This window comes from Harpia harpyja, chromosome 21 (assembly GCF_026419915.1).
Source record: "Harpia harpyja isolate bHarHar1 chromosome 21, bHarHar1 primary haplotype, whole genome shotgun sequence".
Lineage (NCBI taxonomy): Eukaryota > Metazoa > Chordata > Aves > Accipitriformes > Accipitridae > Harpia > Harpia harpyja.
Genome location: NC_068960.1, coordinates 865,574 through 887,583, shown reverse-complemented (window position 1 = coordinate 887,583; position 22,010 = coordinate 865,574). Strand labels below are relative to the sequence as shown.

General features: G+C 50.2%; 1 protein-coding gene across 3 annotated transcripts; it reads right to left on the bottom strand.

Moving 5' to 3' along the window:
- Nucleotides 1-3,290: 3,290 nt before the first annotated feature.
- SCNN1B (sodium channel epithelial 1 subunit beta) lies at nt 3,291-21,659 on the bottom strand. Of its 3 annotated transcripts, none has more exons than XM_052773280.1 (14): nt 21,585-21,659; nt 18,986-19,217; nt 15,666-15,980; nt 14,319-14,775; nt 12,864-13,057; nt 11,893-11,996; nt 11,257-11,420; nt 10,692-10,799; nt 7,598-7,715; nt 6,788-6,863; nt 6,541-6,598; nt 5,212-5,273; nt 4,218-4,293; nt 3,291-3,988 (listed from the first exon to the last, which is right to left on the bottom strand). In XM_052773280.1, the coding sequence occupies exons 3-14, from the start codon at nt 15,974-15,976 to the stop codon at nt 3,623-3,625; spliced, it is 2,094 nt and encodes a 697-aa protein (XP_052629240.1). In that variant the 5' UTR covers nt 15,977-15,980; nt 18,986-19,217; nt 21,585-21,659; the 3' UTR covers nt 3,291-3,622. The 3 variants fall into 3 exon arrangements, with proteins under 3 accessions (XP_052629240.1, XP_052629241.1, XP_052629239.1); XM_052773281.1 differs by having other exon boundaries at nt 21,581-21,650; XM_052773279.1 differs by lacking the exon at nt 21,585-21,659 and adding an exon at nt 20,198-20,400.
- Nucleotides 21,660-22,010: the final 351 nt, after the last annotated feature.

The window sequence follows — 22,010 nt, the reverse complement described above, 5'->3', positions numbered from 1 at the left end:
GTTCCACTTTACCCTTGGTATGAGACGGGTGAATCTCACTGTACCTCTCCCATCCTTCTGCCTTGTCACTAGAAGGTGAGGATTTTTGAGGCTGTGCTTTGCCTGCTGTTACTGCTTTTCACAGGGCAAGTGGTCCTGGGGAAGTACCCGGCTGGGGCTAAAGGTGTGAGGAGCTGGAAGGTGCAGACTGCCCTGCCAGCTCCGCAGCCCGAGACCTGCTGCCCACCTCAGGATGCCAGCAGCCGAGGTGCTGCGTTTCAAAGTGCAGTGGAGAGGGCTAGCCTGGGAAAACAGCTCTGCATTCCCCCTCTCTCTGCAGCCCATCTCATTGCAGTGAGCTCCTCGCAGATACCGCCATTTCACCAGCACAAGGAGCAGGCTCAGGGCGATCATTTTGCCCTACAGAAAAGCATCTGATGTCCCTTTGCCATATCTTTATATTTGAACAGCTATTTGGATTCCCACACGACTGGACTTTGTCGTAGTGAAGTTGACAGTGTTGGTGAGAGCGTGGGAATAGATGCCCAGGTTCTTGTTCTCAGCTTTCATAGTGTTTTAAGCAAATTGCTCTATTGGATTTTTTTGGAGGGAGCAGTGTCTTTTCACTGTTGCAAAATCGTTTGGAGGTCTTTGTCGTGTATTGGCTTGTGTGCGGGCACTGAACGCTGAGTGGGTCTTAGGTGCTTGTTTCCAACTTGGCTGTGATGTGGGATGAAGTGCTGTCACTTTACAAGAACTCTCCTTTTTGGTGAAGGAGGCTGTACTGTAGCTTTATGGTGCTCAGGGAGGGAAGCATCCCTTTAGGGAGAAGGGAAGTGAGGAGTCAGGCGGGAAAAGTCTAGGACAACTTGTAAGAGCTGGATTCTTCTGTCTTTACAAGTGTCTAACTGCCTTTTGTCTGCCCTGTCACTGCTCTGGTTGGTTTTACGTGGTCGCTGAGCTCACGCCATACCCGGGGTTAGATGGCTTCCTCACAGACCAGCGTGTTCACGGGCTGTTGGTTGTTCGCTCTTGCAAACAAGAACCAGCTGACGGATAAGGGGCTGGGGGCAGCATGTGGGCTTGTTAAGAAGGTGCTCCCTGAATCTGGATTTTTGTTCCTTATATCTTTTAATTCAAGTATTCTCTGGCTGCAGATGACTGTAAATTACCCCTATTTTCCCACTTCTCATCCCGATCAAGATCAGAGGCAGGTATGGTTGCTCACCAGCCCAGGAAGGCTGGTGGTGAGGGATGAATTCTGTGTGCTGAGTCCTTGCTTAACTGTTCCAGTTCATGAGGAATCTGGTGCTGAAGGATGAAAGTGTCATCTCCCTCTTCTCCTGGTGAAGTGTAGCAAGTCTGTTGTTTGCTTAATGTATAAAAGATAGTCATATGTCATTTCTGAGGCAAAACTTCTGGAGGAATTGTTCCAAATGCTAAAAGGCCTGTAAAGCACTAGTTGGTGGAATGAGTAGGAAGTTCTGCAAATGAAACTGCTCTGTGAAGTGGCATAGCGTCAGCTTCTAAGTAACCTCCTTCTCTCCTGATTTTCAAGCTGTGGCAACTAAAACAAACGCAGCCTCCAGCTCAGGAGGTCCATGAACCGTGGGCTGCCAGGAGGGTGAACCCAAGGAAAGGCTGTTCTGCATGTGCCCCTGGTGTGGGTTTTTCCTGCTGCATCGGTGTCTGGGCACTGTCAGAATCAAAAGCCTCGGCCAGGTGGGTTGCTGAAGTACTGATGAAAAAGCAATGGTGAAACCTTTGCATGGTTTCTAAATTGGCTCTAAAGTCTGGCTCTGTAGGATTTGTTAACTTACCCATTTTTGAGCATCCCACACATGTTGAGCAAGAGGTGGCGGGACTCCAGTCACTGAGCTGAAACCCAGGAGGATGTGAAGGAGCACACCACAGATACACACCAAACTCTCCTGATCCTCACCCTTCTTTCTCAACAGCAGAAAACCCAAACAGGCTGAGCATGTGATTTCTAAAGCCATTTCATTGTTTAAGAATCTGAATTTAATTTTAAAAAAGTGGTTAAGCTTCTTGTTCTTATGATCACCAAGTGAAATTGGAAAATGTCTGTAAAAATTCAGGTATCAGAAGTAATAGAAAATCAAAACTTTATTTTAAGTTGCCATTACTTTCGGAGCTAATCATAAAATTTTAAAAATTCATTAATCAAGTCTTATGAAATTAAGACTGCAGGTATTCTACACATTATTATCTTGTAACTGTACAGCAACAGCATTAGACCAGCTGTACACCAGTAATTAAGGGTTTGACTTTTTCAATGAATTTTGAACACAGAATTTCCCCCGCTTGCCAGCAGCATCTCACCCGGCAGATCGTCCCCCAGTTCCTCGGTCCTGCTGGTGGTGGTCATCAGCAATGAGACCCACCACTTCCATCACCGCTGAGGGGAGATGGAGGGACCCTCGGCAAGCTCTGCGCAGGCAGCTCTGCACCAGAGCACCCTGTGCTTGCGGAGCTTCAAGCGGAGAAGGAGCGTGGACCCCCCTTGCCGCCACGGCTGCCCCCACCACCCTGCGCTCGCACTGTGCTGGGCGCTGTGCCCAGAACATCGGGTTCCCAGTCGCGTGATTTAACCAGGTGATTGTGTTTCCTCTTGAAGTTTTGCAAAAGTACTTCAGTAAGGCAGGTTCTGGTGGGTTGTGATGGGCTTCTGGGAAAGCTGCGGGCCAGGACCAGGCAGGGGCCAGGCAAACTCGCTGCCCTGCTCAGCCCAGCCCCATGGGGACCACCAAACCCCCCGGCCACCCTCACATCGGCGCGAGCCCAGCACCTCCTCTTTTTGCAGGCTGCTGCCATCAGCCTTTTGCCAGCACTGAACCGCACCCACTGCCAACGGGAAACTTAAAGGCAACTTTTAAATTAATTTATTTATTGCTAAGAGTGGTACTGTTAAATGGCTGGCACTTCCTCCCCACACCTGAATCTTTCTGGAGGCTGGAGTGTTTATCTCCGACACACATTAACAGCCGTGCCCACCTGCGGCGTGAGCGTTAACAAACCCTGAGCAGCAAACACAAACAGAGCACTCGTGGGCTCCAGAAGCAAAGGGAATGGTTTTCTTTCACTCTCTTTCCGTTGTAGTTGTTTAGCAGTGGAAATACTGCAACCTCAGAAATCAAAAGTAGCTTGGGTCCCAACCCGAGGGTCCGACCCATGGTGCAGCACAGCTCGGCATCCCCCAGGCCACGGCCATGCACCCACTGTCGGGACGTCCTGGCCTCCCCCCAGCACCCCTTGCCTCACCGCTCCCTGCCAGTGCTGCCGCAGCCCTGCCTTGTCCCCCGGCTGCAGCCCTCCATGGCTGCCACCACCCCGCTCTTCTCATGAGGACGTGCTTCCCACCCACGTGTTAAAAAGAAACGGTGACTTATGATTATATGGCAGTACTGATGTATACAAGCCAGAGCCTGAACACCAACTCTGTAAGGTTTATTACAGGGTTTACTAGACAGAGCTCCTTCACAGTGAACCGTCAGGGAGGGGAGCACAGCCAAGGCTTTTTAGTTCCTTCCTAATTTCGACAGAGAGTAGAAGATCGCTCAGCAAGTAACAAACTGAGCACGGCGATGGCAGCTTGCCCTCGGGAGGTGCCGGGGTGTGCTGCTCACTCAGTTTCTGCGTCGCTGTCGGGACCGAGGACGTCGAGGGGCTGCACGCGCAGCGAGTCGTAGTTGGGTGGGGGGGTGCCGGGCTCGGGGGGCAGCGCCTCATCCCTGGGGAGGGCACCCGCGTCCTCGTGCTGGAAGCCCAGGTTGGTGTGAGCCTCCACCAGCTCCGACACCGTTGGGGGCGCGTCCGGGTACCGTGCCTGCGCCCGCTTCTGCTTCAGGCCCTTGCACCAGCTGATCACGTTAATAACGGTGATCCACAGCGAGTCGATGATGATTTCCCCGAACTCGATGAGGCACAGCACTGAGCCCCCCATCCAGAACCCAAACTGGCCTCCCAGGCTCGACAGCAGCCAAACGATCTGCGGGGAGGGGAGCAGAGCGAGCTGAGGCGGCGGACCCCCATCGCAGCGGATGTGTGAAGCGGCAGCACCGAAGGACTCGGCAGACTATCCCGGTGAGGAACGTCTCTGGACAGGGCTGATCAGCCCCGAGGAGCCGAGCCCTGCCTGTGCGTCCAGGGTGACTTGTTTCTGCGTCCGCTCGCAGCACATTGCGGCACCGGGCAGAAGGGCAGGGATGGGCACTCACCGTTGTGGCGGCAGACTCCGAGATGGTGCGGTAGTTGTACTCCTGGAAGTAAATGTTCAGCTTGATGATCCCGTTTCTGTAAGGGACAAACAGCAGCTCAGCACAGAGCCGGGCTGCGGGCATCCCGTGTCTCTGCTCCAACGTCTGCCCACGGGAAGGGCTGCGCACAGCCTGGCCGGAGCTGCTCACGAGCGTCCACTGAAACTTCTGTCTGGCACATGGAAGAAGTTAAAAAGTGCCACTGACTGCGAAGGGAAGAGAGACACAATTCTGAAGTTCCTCCTGAAGAAGTGCTTGGGTACCTGGAAGCTTCTTTGGGGCTGTTTGCTTTGTTTTTCCCAACTGCCCTGGTTGGTCTAGAGGGGCCATTGCCCCTCTTCAATGCCCTGCACCTCATATTCCTCTGCACGGGCAGAGCGGCTGCATCACGATGGACCGTGTTACAGGGGGCTTAATGTGTATCAGCCAATACAGATCAGCCAATAGCTGTGAAACTATTTCTTGCTTCTCTCAGTTTTTTTTCCTTGGGGAAAAACCCTCCTCTTTTCCCCCTAATTCAGGGTTTAGGTTCTCTAAGGGTAACTTACCAGTTACCCTAATTTTGGTGCATCCCCCCTACCGCTGCTGCTGTTGGCAGATTCAGATGTAAGTGTAAAGGGATGAATGTTACGATCAGGAGCTGGGCCCAGGCAGTTCACAGCTTCAGAGCTTCCAGACTCCTACATGCAACTGATTAGAGGTGCTGCTGTTAATGCTGATTTTAAGTTAACTGTACGTTTGAGTTTGTCTGACCCAATTTGTCATTATGGAGAGTAGAGGATATGCATGAAGTACGTTTCAGATTTGCTTTATGTATCTTCCAGGCAAACACGTGCCAAATCTTGTCCTCCCTTTCCATTAGCACATGTGTGCTCTGGCCCATTGCCAAGGTTCATGTTAATCTAATGTTAACAGGCTCAAAAGAGAAGATAAAGTGGTTGTTCCTTTCACTTACCTGTCCAGAGTCACATTTGTTGACATATCTCTTTCGTAAGACAGAATATGGAAAATCCAGTCCTAGGAAAACAAAATTTATTCAGAACCGAGCAGAAGCATCCTCACTGGGCACCTGCTGGGGCAGGAACCCAAGGGAGTCACATAGTCCTGACTAGTCCTGTTTTAATCCAGCTCTATTGGATTAAAAGCATGGGAAAATACCGAGTAATGTGTTCAACCAGTGTCATCCACCCCGCTCCCACTCTGTGGTTATTTGGGGGTTACAGCATCTCCCCACGCTGCCTCAACCAGGTCTGACATTGCATTCATGGATGATGTCAAGTGCCCATTGGGGCTGCAGGTGCATTTTGCTTCAGTGGTGCGAGTCTGTAAGTCACTGGTTTGGCGTGCTTCGAGCAAGGCAATGGCAGTTACCAGGAGCTTGGGACAGGAGGTGACGCCTGTTTACCCATCCATAGCTCCTATGTTTGGCAAGTTGTAGATGCCTTTGCTCAAGTGCACTTTTGCTATGGCTGCACTCATGCTGCGATAGCCAAGTTATGCTGGCTGCAGCTTTACCGATTCAGGATTAAATATTACTATTATAAAAATTAAGTTCTTCTGTAGGGGATACATGCAAAGTCCTTGGCAGCCACGTGCTAGGATAAATTGGATGTGCGTTGGAAATCTCCTTCGAAATCGATTCTAACCAATGCAGTCATGAGACATCCCGTACTTAGCAGGGTATGGCTTGGGGATGCTGCCTGCACGGAGGAAGATGCCGTATGTTCATCTGTGATGCTGTGGGAATACTACACGATGAAGAGTCATCTGGAGAGAACAGTCGTGCAAGCAAAGGCCTGCAGTGTACGTGGGTACCGAGAGGTAGGGCTGCACACTTAGTTTGACACTGGCTAGTCTTTAGCATGTAATGCCTGATCCAAACGGAGTATTCATTTCTCCTTAGGGACCCCATGAGACGTCATCTAATCCTTCTGCCTCAGCCTACCCTCACGCTGTACAAAGGGTGCTCTGGTTTTGGGTGTCCTCAAAGAGCATGAAATCCCGGTGCCGTGTTCTGTCCCAGGCAGCCTCCAGCCCCCCGGTAAGTGGGTGAAGCAAGTGTGCTGCAGACCCGAACCAGTGCTCGGGGAGGAGGAGCTGCCATGGGGGTGTCCCTCCTCCGGGCACGTGCCCCAGTGCTGCTGCTTGTTTGCATGCTGAAAATGTGTAATTTAGCAAAGAGGCACTTGCTACCTGGACATTAGCTCTGAAAATACCGAGTGATTCATGTGGCTAAGAACAGGTAATTATGAATGGATGTTTCAAAACAAGAAATCAGTGTTACCTCCGAAGCTTCAGATGGCCAGTCAGCCATGGAGATGGTCATCTTATACTGTGTGTCGCTGGAGAGAGGAAAGGAGAGCATTAGTACAGAAGATCCCACTTCTCTGAAGTCACTGGAACTTCAGGTGTCATGCAGAAAAGCAGCCCCGTGTGATTTGCTGCCATTTTAGAAAGGTCAGAATTGATGGGAGACAAAATGTAGGATCCCCTCCACCTTTACAGCTGCTAGGAATGGCTTAGGTACTTACTTGCACGTTTCCTTACAAGAGTCAATACAAATCTGTCTGTGTGTTATACTTGATCTCAGTGATGAATAGCAATATGCTGTTTGGTGAAAACAAAAAATCAAAGCACCTGTTTAGATAAGGACCCTGCTTACTGGGTTATATCAGTTTCATTTAATAAAATAAATATTTAGGTATGAACCTGCTGCACAAGTTTGCTGTCTTCCCCTCTAACCTTCCTTTCCTTGAGAAACTCAGGCAAAGCGGTCAGACAATTTAATAATAAATTAAAAATAAATTTTAATTTTCTGCAGACAGTTTCTATAGGGTTAGCTTGCCCGATGGCAGTGGTTTTGGCACAGCCCCGGCCAGCGGCAGGGGTAGGAGGGTGGCTGCCTGCCAGAGCTGCCCACGCAGAGCTGGCTCACCGGCCTCTGCCTGCCCGCGAGCTTCCTCGCAGGAGCCCATTGCCCCTGCCCGGGCCAGCTTGTCTCAGCACCCGAACTCTTGAGGCGCGGAGGCCTGGAGCATCACCCCTGTTCCTCTCCCTTTGGTACCCAGAAGCTCCCGTTACCTTCCCCGGCTGGAGCTGGCTGTCTGGGAGAGCCCTGCCCTGGGGCAGCGCGGATGCTGAGGCCCCTCAGCCCGCGGCCAGGACCAAGATTTCGCCCCCTCTCCCCAGCACTGACCCCAACGGCCACAGGGAGACGTTACACAGGCAAAAGCCATTCACCTGTTGCATTTACAACAGCAATAAAGCTCGCGTCTGCTCCCCCCTTCCTGCGTGCCAGGACCCTGGGAAGGCTGTGCAAATAGTTTTGTTCATGTTCTTACCCCAACCTGGGTTATCTTCGTTATTGCAATAATTTACCCCCTCAGGTAAAGGAAACATATAGTGACCACATCCACAGATTTCAGTCATGTGATTTTGGAAACAAGAGCGCAGGCAAGCCTGAAAAAGGGAAGAGGGAGCTGCTTAGACGTGGGCTGAGCCCCCCTGCCCACCTCTGTGCCTCTGGAGTCTATGCTGGCTATGAGAATCACTCAGTTCCGAGGTATTTTCTCTCTTTTGCATTGAACAGATGATTTTGTGGCCGCACACAGAGAAGGCTGAAGCCACAGAGGGAGTGGGTGCTGCTGGAGCCCATCCCCGCATGAATGCCTCCTCCAGCGTGCACTGAGCATCGCCGTCGCTCTGGAAGCCTGTCACAACTGACACTGGTTTTACAATGGCGAGACGAGGCAGGTGGATAAGCTGCCATGTGTAGAGTTGCACTGCAGTTACGGTTTTCTTTATGATGCATTTTTACTACCGCTCCTGGGGATTTTAAGGCACATCCTAGTTGTGAGCTGCCCGTGGGTAAGTCACCTTGCAGGAGCAGAAGGGACCTCAACGCCTGCTCCCAGTCACATGAGAAGCTGCTCATTTCTTAACTATTTTAGGGCTTCGTGGAAGCAATATGGAGTTTCCAAAAAGGAATAAAAATGTTCTCTTACACGCATAGACACTGCTGTTGTCTCCAGGCTTTATATGACATACTGACAAAGGGCTGGTTTCCACTTTAAAGCCAGGACTCTAAAAATACTTCAACATAAAGAGCAGGTTTTAGAAATCTGAATTATCTTATCTGTGCATCTGCTTCTCTCCTTGAAAAGATTGCAGCCACAGCTTCGGCAGCATGTGAGCCAGGCTGCAGCGCTGCCATTAGCTCAGTGAGGCATGAAGTTAATCATCCGAGATTGGAGTGGGATTCTGGACGAAACAGTGCACAAAGCAATAACAAAGTCTATGAAAAGATAATTAAATTTAACAGTTCCAGCTAGGTAGAACAACCAGAGAATTTCCGTGTGATACGAAAAGCTTACAGAGTTCACTGCAATCAGGGAGTGATGGAAAAGCCTGATTTTGCTGAGAGGTCTCTGAAGTAACATGGATTATGTGGACATAGAGCCCCAGTCAGCATTTAGCAACTTCTAAGTAATAATGTAATCATTTCAAGTATTTGCTTAAACCTTATACAAGCATCTTAAAAAGTAGGGTAAAGTTGTCCAATTGTTATAATTATATAAAGGCAGAAACATAAAAAACCCCTGCTAGACTGAAGCCCTCCCACCTGTCTGGGGTGTATTCTCCAGGCTTTTGTAAATAACCCCCAAAATGGTTTTGATGTTTTCCTTATTGCCAGATCTCACCCTCCAGAAATGCTTCTCCCTTATGTTATAGCCTGTTACAAATTAACCAGTGCTTAATGTTTACACTATATTTTTCTACAGTTTCAAGGTTTACAAACACTCAACTTTCTCATCCCAATGCTAAAGTGAAGAAAAGGCAAAGGTCTGTCTTCATTTCCTATACAAAACAAGCAGGCATTTTCAGGGTGAAAAATGACTTAATTCCCTTAAAGAGAAAAGGATTAAAAAGAGTAGGAGTGTTCAGGAGAGGAATCCCTCCTGTCTATTCCTCTCCTGCCAGGGATAAATATTACTTGTGCACACAAAATAGGAGCTGCTGTGCACATTAGAGCAGTGCCATGGCTAAAACCCGGAGCACAATAGCTCTCCGGATAGCTGTTAGTCTCCCAGCGCACCCCAAGCAGCAGAAGCCAGCCTAGCTCCTGAAAAGTGTCACATTAACATCTCGGCAAAAGCTTCCCAGAGCCGCGGTGGCCGTTGATGCTGCAGGATGGTGCCTGCGGTTGCTCGGACAGAGCAGTTTTGCTGTCCCCATTGCAGCGGCACACGCAGCTACGGCGATTGCTCAAAACACCCTTGAGTTTAGAGCGGTTAGCCTGTTGGACATGGGGAGTGACTAGAGTCTAGCCCTTGCCGGTTGATCTACCTATAATTAAAAGATTTCAGCCAAGCATGGAAATTGTAGGGAAAAAAAAGATATTCTCGCAGCTGAAAAAGAAATGAATTGCCTTAATGACATGGCATGAGCAGTTACCCTTTTTAAAATAGAAAAACTGCTCTGCAACCTCCTGGGGCTGAGGTGGGCAGCTGGCAGAGGAGCGTCGGGCTAACGCTGTGCCGGCAGCCATCCGGGAGCAGGTCGGGTCCCCGGGGAGGATGGGGAGATCCGCGCTTCCAATGGGACACCCTGGAAGATGTATTTTCCCAGCACTTCTTACATTATTAAGGAACCAGCATTAGCCAAAGCTATTGGGAGTTTCAGCCCATTTCAGCCACTCTCCCCTGCACCGAAGGAGGGGGCTGCCTCCTGACCCTGCCACCCTGGGGCTCCAGTGGTCCCCAGCACCTCCCAGTGAAACCAGTGCAGGGAGGGAGTGAGACTGGGCAGGATGGGGGCACGAGGTCTCCTTGGCTCGCGTTGCGGTTCTGCCCTCCAAGCCAAGGCAGTAACCGACCGGTGCGTGATGGGCAGCTGGGGCTGCTCAGGGAGCCAAAAGGGGGGAAAACTGAAAAGCCAGCAGTTTTTAAGGGACAGAGGGGCCCAGGTGCACCCTGTTCTCATTTTGCCTGGTCTTCAGGATGAGAGGGAACCCTCCGCTTTGGGGAGCTGAGCACCGAGGTGACAGGGTATGAGGAAAGGACCAGCATTAAACCCTGGTCATATGTGGAGGTAAAAATATTTGGGTTTTTTGTCTGCAAATTAGCACTTTGCTGGTAGGTCTCACATAGCAGGGTCCTGTGTAACAACAGAGATCCTGGGGAGGTTTGCTGTGGTTTGGCTTTTGAGAAAATGATGATTTTCATCCTCTCAAAATGAAACAAAATTCATACCTGGCTAAGGGAAAAATAACTGCTGATGCCCTCTCCTTACCAGAAAAGAAGGTTCCTGTACTTGGGTTATGCTTTCTACTTCATCGTTGCTGATCTGCCAGCAATCCTGCATGCTAGTCAAAGATTTTAACTGCTTTGATGATTTTTCCTGAACAGTCTTGTTTGATTTAAAAATGTGTTTTACCTGGATGGAATAGGAAGTATTATACTGGCTATAGAGATTTTTTACGGGGACATCAGACCCATTATTGGTGCAGTCACTGTAGGGGTAGCCCATCCGTTCCAGTTCATCCTGAAAGAAGACCAAACAGCAAACTTCAGCAGTTATCACTCCTCCCCAGGTCCCTGGTGCCGGTTTTCTAGAGACTCTGTAATTCCTGTATTCCCTGCTGACTTTGAAAAAAAATCAAAGAATCATAGGCAGCAGAGCTGAAAGAGATGCAGCCCATTCCCCAGGGTGGATTGAGGTAGATGAGGATGTTCAGGAGCAGTATGCTCTAGCAAGGCACCTTCTGACATGCTCAAGGAAGAGGGAACAATGACCTGAGCTCAATATTTTGGCTTCAATAAAGCACTTTGCCAGGACAGTTACATAAAAGCCTCCATAAACTGTTCCAGCCCACAGCTAGTGTATACCTTGACTCTTTTGGTTTGAGCCAGTTCAGCCAAGACTTAAAACAAACTTGGTTGCAGTCCCATCAGATAACATTATTCTCAGACAATCTGCTCTAGAGGAATGCCACACATACCACTAACACACCGATGGAGGTTTCTGTCCCCGCCATTGCATAGATGCCCTGATCCTTAAGGAAGGGGAAGCTCTTCTGTTGATGCAGCATGAGCCTGGCCCCGGCAGCGGATGACAGGTAGGGGATATAGTCTTGCTGACTGATGTCCAGAATTAACTTCAGCCCTGGGACAACAAACAAAACAGAACAGGAATTGTATCAAAATGTGGGTCTTCAGAAAAAAAGAAGAGTCTATTTTCTTCTCACTGTGCACAAAGATCTCTGCCCCTGGGGGAAGAGCCGGGGTCTGGCTGTCATGTCAGCCTTGCGTGTGCATAAACACACATGATGGCGAATGCACAGGATGGAAATATCTGAGTGAATATTCAGACATTGCCTCAGATATTTCGGCTATCTAGATGTTACACTTCTGCTAAGTAACATCCATAGTCACATCACTTGTTTCTATGTGGCACGTTTCCCTTTTGGGGGCTTATTCACTTCCAGAAAACTGTTACTCCCTGCTGTAGTGCTCCAGAGACACAGAAATGGTAAATCTGTTTTATCTGACAGAAATGGCCGCTGAGAGACAGAATAACTAACTCCCAGCACTTCTGCTCCCTTATCTCCTTCCTCCTTAGCAGAGCTCTCTCTTACCAAACTCAGCTCCGGGGTTGGAGGAATTCAAAGCCTCTTCGTCCATGCCCCAGTTAAAGATGTAGCAGTTACCATGGTCTGGATGATAGATTTGGGTGAAATTCCTGGAAGAATCATGCACATAAAACTGTGACTCTCGAGGAAGACTAAAGGGTTATAAAAAATGCATCTGGTGGGACCGGTGCTTGGCAGCTACATCTGGGATTCACTTTAAATTGCTTCTTTTGTTGAATGCCTGTATAGAAATTTCAGCTGATATAATTTCAATCAATCTGCTGTTGAAAAAAAAAGCAAAGCAAGGTACTGGTGTGTACTGAGACACAGCCACTGGGGGTAACGCTTTGTTGGAATGGAAAGGAATCATCTGTCACACAGAAGAGAGAAATAATTGCTTGATCTGAGCTATGGTAACAGGTTTTGGCTGGTGCTACATCTCGTTCTTCGACAGTAATTCTCTGTTGCCCTCTTTGCAGAACGGGCAGGACTCCTCGCAGCCTGGGCTGCTGCTGTGCGCTCACGTTTCTCAAAACTAGATATATAAATTTGGCATTCACAAGAAACAACGATGGCTAAAATGCATTTCTCCAAGCCTTGTGTAAAAAAGGGGGGGCTGTAACTGAGGGCTGCACTGCTGCACCAGGGGTACACTGACTCAGCACCTGGGCTGGCAGCTGGTTATCACTAAAAACCCTGGGAAGGTCCCGCAGATGCTGTTAGTCTCAATGTGTCATGAGCAAAACGGCCCATCCAAAACTGAAACTCATGCAGCACTATTCCAAAAGAACCTGTTTCAGCCAGGATCACATCCAGAAACCCTCTGGGAAACATTGTTAGAGTTAAGAACCAGCAGAAATCACTGTATTAACTGAAACATACCTCAAAAAGAGAAAAGAAAGAGGCTGTCATGCCTTTAGCGTCCTGTACCATTCCTGGTGTGACAGAAAAGGGCAGGGAGCTCGGTATGCACCTACTTGTAGTTGCAGGGTTCGGCCCCATAGAGACACGCCAGGATCATGTCTTCTGCCTGATAGCCCATCCTGATCCTCTCTTGCAGCGGGACTTTGGAGAGGATGCTGGTGGACTGCAGGATGTACCACTCGGTCACCGCCTGCGCCGCGCTGGTGAAGTTCCTGTAGGTGCAGTTGTCGGAGCCCTGATGGCTGCACTGGGGACACACAGCAGGCAGGTGTGAGCCCGTCCTGCGGCACGGGGCGGCAGGAGGGACCTACGGCACGAACCCCTTCTCCTTGCACGCTCGGCTTGATGCCAGCCCTGCCTGCTGCTCGCGGGGGAAGGAGGGGTACGGGCAAACGGGAGCTGTGGAGCCGGCTGTCACATCTGCCTGTGCTTACAGATGGGTCCCTCCCCAGGGAGATTTCCCATCTGGCCACATTCTCCATCAGTCCCAGCATTACCTCCACAAACTTACAGAAAACCTCGCTTTTTGGCCAGTTCTTTAAGGCTGGAGTTGCCCCAGCTTCCAAGCTCTGGTCAGGCAGGGTCCCTGAAGCCTCTGCGGGAGCAGAGGGTGGGGGGCCGTGAGACCACCATGTGCCCCTGTACTGAGGACCGCAGCAAGAGAGGGACAGGGGCAGCGGCCCCCGTATTTTGGGTGCCAGATCTGAGAAAGACGTGAAGGTGACAGGGAGCCTGCGCGGAGCACCCCTGCCCTGGCTCTGCCCTGGGCTCAGCCCGCAGCAGGGCTGCGCTGGGAGACCGCAGAGGATGTACAGCGTTGTCCCCTGCGCTGCGGGCAGACTCTGCCGATCAACGCTGTGCACATCTCGGTCACTGCCCATTGCCGCCCAGTGTTTCCAACATCCCTCTCACCAGAGGTTGACGGACCCGCTGGCAGGACCCGCTCCGTACCTCCGAGGCAGTGCTAGGCTGCTACACGCTGTCAGTCCCTTTTTCCATGAGGAATGTGCTCATCTTACTGGTGTTATGCAGCTACCTAAAATTCATCACAGACTAACTTAACATGGCTCCTTGCTGGGCTTCCTTTCATTTAGGAAGAAGTATATTGAGGGTATGATCCTGCTGCAGGCCCCATATGCAGAAATCCAGCAGCTTCAGCTGGGTGTCCGGCTGTGTATCCTGCAGGGGATCAGACTCCCCTCTGAAATTCTAAAAAATCTTAAAATACCTCTGTGCTGCCTTCCTCAGAAAAACAAGCAAACAGCCCTGGAGCCTTGAAATAACATGCCATAACTTGCAAACTGCCCTGTACCGAGGATGCCACCGGCACAGGCATCCCCCCAGCCCTGGCCCTGCCCTGGCATGGCTGGACCAGAGGCCGGAGGCAGAGTGGCTGCAGGCAGCTGGTGGGGAAGAGATGCCAATCTCCGTGCTGCATCCCTGCCAAGGCGCCCAGCGCTGCCCGTCCCTCACCCCTCCCCGGCTGCCTCCCCTGGGACCCCTCTCACCAGCTTCACCGCCAACTTGTACTTCTTTTCTTCCGACGTCGCGTTGGCTGGGGCAGGTGGAGCAGCGGTTTGGTTGCCCACAGAGGTTTGGTTGCCCACAGCGGTTTGGTCGCCCGCAGCAGTTTGGTTGCCCGCAGCGGTTTTGTTGCCCACAGCAGTTTGGTCACCGGCAGAGGTTTGGTTGCCCGCAGCTGTTTGGTCGCCCGCAGTGGTTTGGTTGCCCGCAGCGGTTTGGTCGCCCCCAGCAGTCTGGTTGCTTTCAAAGATGTCCAGGATGACGGGGTTGTCTTTGTCGTGCTCGTCGATGAGGACCAGGGGTATCTGGTGCCAGAGCCTCAGGTCGAGCGGTGGCGAGGCGTTCTCACTGCTGTTCCCTGGCGCAGGCTGCAGGATCCTCTCCAGCGCCGCTTCAATGAGCCTGTCCAGCTCTTTCAACAGATGCTTCACCTCTGAGTATCTGCAGAACAAAAGGCAGTTACCAGGCAGTGTCAAGGTGATGGGGATGTGCAGCAGCTCATCGCCGCTCCACTGGCTTGGACCTTCCTGGGGACCTCAGCTCTCTGCCTGAAAGATTTACTGCAGAACAACGGGAGCCTCCATGCAGAGTACGGCCAGCTCAGACACGGGCATCCCAGCAGCCTGCAACTGGGTGGAAAACCAGCAGGAGGATAAACAGAGAGTGCTACAGTGGTGAACCTGCCAGCGCAGAACCGAATTGGTTGTATTTCAGTAATTCGCTATAGTTTACACAAAACATCTCTAGCAAGCAGAGAGAAAAAACAACCCCAAAGTAATTCCTGCGTGTTGGTTGAGAGCATCTTGTCTTGGGCTACACTATTGCATGGATATAAATTTCAAGCAGCTCTAACAAAAAATCACTTACTCCTTTGAAATTACGATGGAGTTATATCACTGCAGCTCACAGCTGATACTACTGTTTAACCAGCTCTTAATGGCTGGAGTGTGAGCGATAAGAGGGACGTTCACGGCAAGGAAGGAGAAAGAAAGGAATTGTGGGGAAAGATCAAGAGACTGATTTTGGTTGTGACAAGTGAGTTGAACTTTGAGTTTTCCCTGAGCCAGGGAAAGTTTGCTGGGAGGCAACAACCACCATTAGATTAACTGATACAGTAAGGAAACCCAGGCAAACTCGCAGAACCCTCCTCTGGACCTGAGCCATTCACCCTCATATTGTTCTCCTTTATTTGGTTTTACTGCCACTTGGTGAGTCCACTGATGCTCCTAACATGATAGCTGAGACAGGAACAGGTCCACAGTACCTTACACTAGCAGTATAACTGAGGGTGTTAAAGCACGACTGGGTAAATTAGGTGAAGAAAAACTTACTTGAAAGGGTTGGCATTGCAGACCGTGACTGCTGGGAACTTCATGGTCTTAAAGCCAATAGAGAGAGACGAAGTGACGTTATAGGAGAGGTAGGTGTTGATGAGGATACCCCACTGCCAGAAGACCAGAGACGCAAAGAGCAGCGTTAAGAAGAACCAGATTAATTTCTTCTTTGGCCCTTCTTTGATGATGCGCTTCGGGCCGTGGGTGTTGGTGTTGTCGCAGTACCAGACCAGCAGCTCCTTGTAGGTGTAGCCAGGGCCCTTCTGCAGGCGGTGCAGCGCACGAACGAAGTACTTCTTCAGGTTCATGCTGCTGTTTGCAAGTGGGAGAAAAGACATCAAAACAGCCGTGTTGAAAGGCAAGGTTTGTGTTTTGCCAAGTACACTTGTATTGTCAGCAAAGCAGAACTGGAGTAGTTATGTGATGGCCCGACCGTGGTTTTGTAACCCAGGAGAAATTCAGAGCAGGTGTTCTGCAGGGTCACGGTGTGGCAGTGAAATGGCCTGGAGCCCCTCACCTCCCGAGAGGGTACAAGGGGGAGGTTTGTGCTGAGCGGTTCCAAAAGTGGCAAAAGTTTTTCTCGTGTCCCTTCCAGCCCCACGAGAGTGCAGTGACTTGGACTTGCTGGACATGGCTCTGCCTGTGTGACTTACCAAGACTGGCCCTCGAGTCCTGCAGATGTTGCAATAACTAACCAGGTAACTTCTAGGAAGTTGGTGTTTTGTGTGCCAACTGGTACGTCTGTAACATCGTCTGAAACCTTTGCCAACGCTAGATGGACCAAGCAGTACACACATGAGCTGGTTTGAGCTAGAATTCAGGCTAACAGTGTTTAGTTTTCAAGCTAATATAGGGCTTAAGACAATTTTTCTTAAAAGTAAAAAGTATTACAGTGCACCAGGCTATTGGAGGGGGCAGGAGAAGAGGACCTGGAACGAGCAGCACCTTTCCCAGGACCAGGAATGCTGTTCAGTGCTGCTGCCCGCCGGAGGAAGGACAACGGATTGGTTTTTTCCACCAAATTCCTTTGTCTTTCAGATACTATCGGTATGCTTCCACCGCTCATGTGAGGGATGCTGCATATTTTACATTCATATTGTGAGTAAATAGAACATTTTGTGCTGCTATTTTAAGGTGAGAATTTGTGTTACTAAATCTTAATATCCTGAGGCAGGATTTCAAAATAAACCCAAGTCAGCTGCTTACAACTTTTTTCAGATTTAAACTGGGAGAACAGAATTAAAGATTAATGCTGTGTATAACTCAGCATCCTAGAAGAATGAGTGCTGTAATAATACAGCAATATGTCAATAATAAGCAGTACTCAGCAATGCAGAAACTAGATTAACACGAAGTTATTTGTAGCTAGACTGCCAAAGGTACAAGGGGAAGCTGAAGGGTGCACACAGGTCTCTCGGGGAGCAGGAGCAACTGTGTCCTTACTTTTCCAAAAAAAAAAAAAGGTAATACTGATTCATTGGTTTATTGGCCAGATCTGCAAAATCTCCCGAGTAGTGTATACAGAATTTGATAAAAGTATAAACCCAATAGATTTTATGATGTCTCACTCCATGATGCAAAGAGAGATGATGGTTTTCATTGCACACCCTATTACATGTGATGTTAGATGTAGGGAAGTCTCGATGGGAGAGTGCTTTGGAAAGAAGAAACTCCAGCTGCTTCCTCCAAGATTTGAGGACAGGCTCTACTCTCGTGTGAAAGCGTTTTGTTCCCCTGGGACTCGGACCTCCCGGACCCCCCCAGACCCCCAACCCACCAGCGCATCGTCAGCTCATCCTCCGTGAACTCGTGCCACAGAGGTTCTCGCCCACAGCTGCCTGCAGAAGGGTTTATTCACAGAAGGAGCTTACATTGCATCAGACACTTGCTGGCTTTTGGGCAGGACTATAACGAAAACAGGAGCAACGACCTTAGCCTCTGCTTAATTACCCATGGGGAAGACTTGAAAGACGCGCAGCCGTTCTGCCCAAGCCTTCTGCTGCCAGGTGTGAACACAAACCCATCTCAAGGCACAGCCTCAAGACTGGTCTCTGCTTTATAAAATAGTATCATCAAAATACATTTAAATCCAGAGAGACTAGCAAGGCAAACTAGTAAATAATTTCTGCCTTTTAAGAAATCCAATAAATTACTTAGATTAGATTAAAATTTAAAACACACCTACACTGCACTGGGCAAAATCCAGCCTGGCTGGACCTGACTGGCCACATGCCCTGCAGCCTGTTTGCTCTGCTGCTTACAGACTGCGCCGGCCAAACACGGCGCGTGGGCTCCTGCCGAGTGTCAGAGACCTGCCACGGAGAGATCCCAGTTTGTCGTACAGATCTTTGTGGGTTGCTCATCAACCTGACATTGCTGGAAGAAGTTATTTTTTCTATTTTTTATACTGTTTCCTGAAGCTGAATTTTAGCTTTTTTTTCCTGATGGCAATGTTGAGACACACACTTACGGGTTATGGAGCACACACAGAGTAAAAGCTCTGCTTTCATAACTGGGTAAAGTGAGAGATACAGAATGGATAATTTTCATGCTGCTTTAACTTTGTTCATGGTTTTGCAGAAGTCATTGATACACTTGTTCTCCACCTTGAATTTATTTCCATTTAACCACCTAGCCTGAGAGTGCTCTTTGCAAAATCATGGTATGCTTGCTAGCGATAGCAAGGGGAAGATGCTGTGCTAGGAAAGGAAGACCAGGTCCAAATCAATTTTAAGCAAAGCTTGGAGTGCCTTCTAGCTCACTTTATCTCTTCAGCTCATCAACCATAAAAACCCTGTGCTGAAGGGCAGCATTTTCACATTTTTAAGTTAGATTCAGGCCACACTGTGGAAAATAAGATTAAACTAGTTTTTAGATATGTTTTAAACTGATTTAAGATGTTTTTCCCTCATGTCGAAGCTATGGCACCTGCTCTTTGTAAGTGCTGCTTTGTCCCACAGCCCCGTGGGACACCTGCCAGGGGGAGCACGGGGACGGGGTCGGCTGGAAGAGCGTCTTCAGGCAGGATGTCTGCAGCATCCCCTCCCTGCCATGAAACTCACGGAGCCCAAAATTAAAAACCCAAGTTAACAAAGGTGTGCTGGCAATATGGTCAAGCAGACAGTCACAGGTTTTACAGGGGATGTCTTAACATGGCAGCAGAGTGAAGGACCCAGGTTTATTCTTCCTTTAGACATAAGCTGTGCTTTTAAATGGTCATTTGATAAAAGAAATGGCATTAAGCAAAAGCTGCGCTTGACCATACTGGGATGACTTTTTTCAATCTTTTTTTCTTACTTTAATAGTTTTCTTCTTACCTTTATTTCCAGAATGTTTCCGAATAGACTTCTTATTTCTTTCTCACTGCTGGAAGCCACTCTGTGTGAGGCGCCTTGCTCGATCGGAAGCCAAAGCCCCTGTTATGGGGGGCTCCTTGTCCCGGGCACAGAGGCTCGGTGCTCAGATGCCGTAGCTCTTTGGAGGGGGCTTGGTACTGGTTTTGGTGCCAGCCTGGAGTCTGTCCTGCTCTCCCCCATCAGCGGGCCAGACCTGGAGCACAGAAGTGACAAATGAGGGATGACAAGACTCACCCTCCATCAGTACACAGGTAACTGTCAGCCCTTCCCAAAACCCCCTCTGGGGAAAGGGAGCGGAGGCAACAGTGGGACTGGAGCCCAGGAGGAGGAGATCAGGGCTGGGGGCTCAGGAGGTGCTTCCCCCTTGATGGACACGCAGCCTGGCTCCTGCTGGCGAGTGGCATGCAGGGCAGGCTCATGGTTACAAAAATCTGTCCCTGCTGCTGCCCTCAAATCCCCCGTTATTTGTACAGCCTGTGAAGTTCGAGGGCCCAGATGTTTGGCAGCTCCTGCCTGCTGCTCACTGGTTTTATTTCTTGTTTGGCTGCTCCACTTCCAAGGCCTCGGTCAGGGAAGGGGAACACATACCCGTTAGGCTCCCTCACTCCTCCTTCTCCTTTGCATTTTTAATTGTCACACTGTTCCATTTGCAGAACTGGTCTGTAACATGCAGGCAAGAACTGACTTTGTCTCCGTTGCAGGTGGTTCCAGGGAACCACTGCTGCTTCCCTCGCCACCTCCCCACTGCCGTGCTTTCCTCTGGGCTGCCCCTTGTCAGCACACTGGTGTCACCTAAAATGACTGTCAGGAGTTCACCCTAGGGACATGAGACTCCTGCGGTGCACAGGGTGCCACATGCCTCTCTCCTGGCAGTATCCACATCCCCATGATGACCAAAGCCGTCCTAAAAGCTACGTGCTCCTGGTTCTAATGTGGTTTTGCTTTATGCTGTGAAGGAGGTGTCCTCACTGTCCCCCAGCAGCCGTGAGTCCAGCCCTGTATCATCCCAGGTGAAACTCCTCCACCTTACGGGTGAGATCAGACTCCCACATTACGAAATGATTACGTTGGCTGTGTTGAATCTCCTCTGGGTTTTCCTAGGGCAATTGCCACTTAAAGGAAATAAAGACATAAGCAAAACTCAGCATGCTCCTGGAAGCTCCAGGGTGGTACCTCGGCTGCAAAACCACTCCAACGTTACCAGGCCTGATACTGCAATTAGTCAGTACTTTCTATACTGGGGGACACAACAGTCATTCCTCTTTGATCACCAGCTGCTCATCTGCCATCTTCTCCAGAGCCTGATGAAAAGACCTTGTTTTCCTAGAGAAGACATTTCTGCTATCTAGTGGTATTTTTGCAAATTAGAGGAAACTTTTTTATTACATCCCGAATTTATAGGTTGGCAGTTGAAAGAGAAAAGTGGAGCAGTAACGTGTCAGTGAGAAAGCCTCTCCTGCGCCCAGGGTCACAGAGTGCCCAGCAGATGCTTTGCCTTGCTGCTGTGTGTGAAGGGCGAGCGGCCGCCACACGCAGCCGCCGGCTCAGGTGCCCATGGCCGCCCCGATCCACGCAGGCGCCTGCAGGTCTCTAATCCCCACGGGCACATGTACAGCACTCGAAGAGTATTTACAGTCTGGAAATTTAGATAGCATTTCCCTGACTCTGTGCAGTATGTTAGACGCTCCATCCCTTCCTCCCCTGCCTGCCTAACCCTGTGGTTCCCGTGATGTCCCTGTCTCCCAGGATGATGACAAGCCTTACTCCTCACGTGCCAGTAAGGTCACGTTGCTGAAAGTTAACTCTGCTGCTTGTGCAATGAACAATGTGAATTCTGGAACGTAAGAGGAGAAAAAAAAAAACCCAGCAGCTCCTTCCTCACCTGCAGATCTCTTATTCTGCAATAAGGCCAGTGTCCCAGAGAGGGATTATCCTTTGCCCTCACCCCGGAGGCAGCAGCCTGGGGCGGGTGCACGTTTCCCACAACAAAGTGTTGTGGGAAGTGACAGGACAGTGAAATATTCAGAAAGCTGCGGTTTGCTTCCATGATCAGGGAGATTAAAGAAAACACTGTGTAAACAGAAGTTAAATAAGAAGGACTACACCTGACTGCACGCCGCGCACATCCAGAATACCCGACCGGGCAGAAAACCTGCACCGTTGTTGCAAAAGCATGCAAAGATCGCGTCTGTATCAGTGCAGAAAGACCCCATGACCAAACTGAAGTTTTTCATTCCGTCCCCCTCCCCCTCCAAAAAAAAAAAGAAATCAACAAAGGACTCCCCTTATTTTTTTCCCTTTAGAAACAGTATTAGGCCTTAAAACCGCATCCTCCGCTGCGAGAAGCGAGGGAAAAACCCCGAACTAACATGTAAATGATATTTTACCTAACCCACGCAGGTCCAGCCCCATCGTGCCGGTCCCTTCGGCACCGGACCGCGCCGGAGGGATGCCCGCGGGCGTCCGCCGGCGGGCATCCCTCCGGCGCGGTCCGGTGCCGAAGGGACCGGCCAGCCCCGACCCCCCCTCCCCGGTTCCCCCCCCCCCCATCCGTACCTACCGCCCGGGCGGCTCCGGCAGCGCTCCCCGCTGAGCGCGGGACCGGCCCCGCCGCCTCCCCCCGCCCCGGTCCCGCCCCAGCCCGCCCCTGTCATTTCCCGACGGTGCATCTAAACCCTCCCTTCCTTCAAGCTGGAGTCGCTCCCAGTTTAGTCTTGGCTCGTCCGGGCTTCGTTAAATTCTTGGTTTGATTTTTTTAATTCTTGTTTTAATTGTTTTTCGCAGTAATTTTAATTTTTTCCTAACACCCCCCCAGGAATTGCAGCCGCTTCTGCTGCTCCTGGTCCTACCAAGACCACTGGACAGCGCGGGGTCAGTGGCACAAATCTCCCCGTGACACTGCCCGCTCCCGCTTCACAAGATGGTGAGGAAGCTGTGCCTCCATCCCGCTGAGCACCCGTCCTTGTTTTTTCCCCAAAAGAAGAGA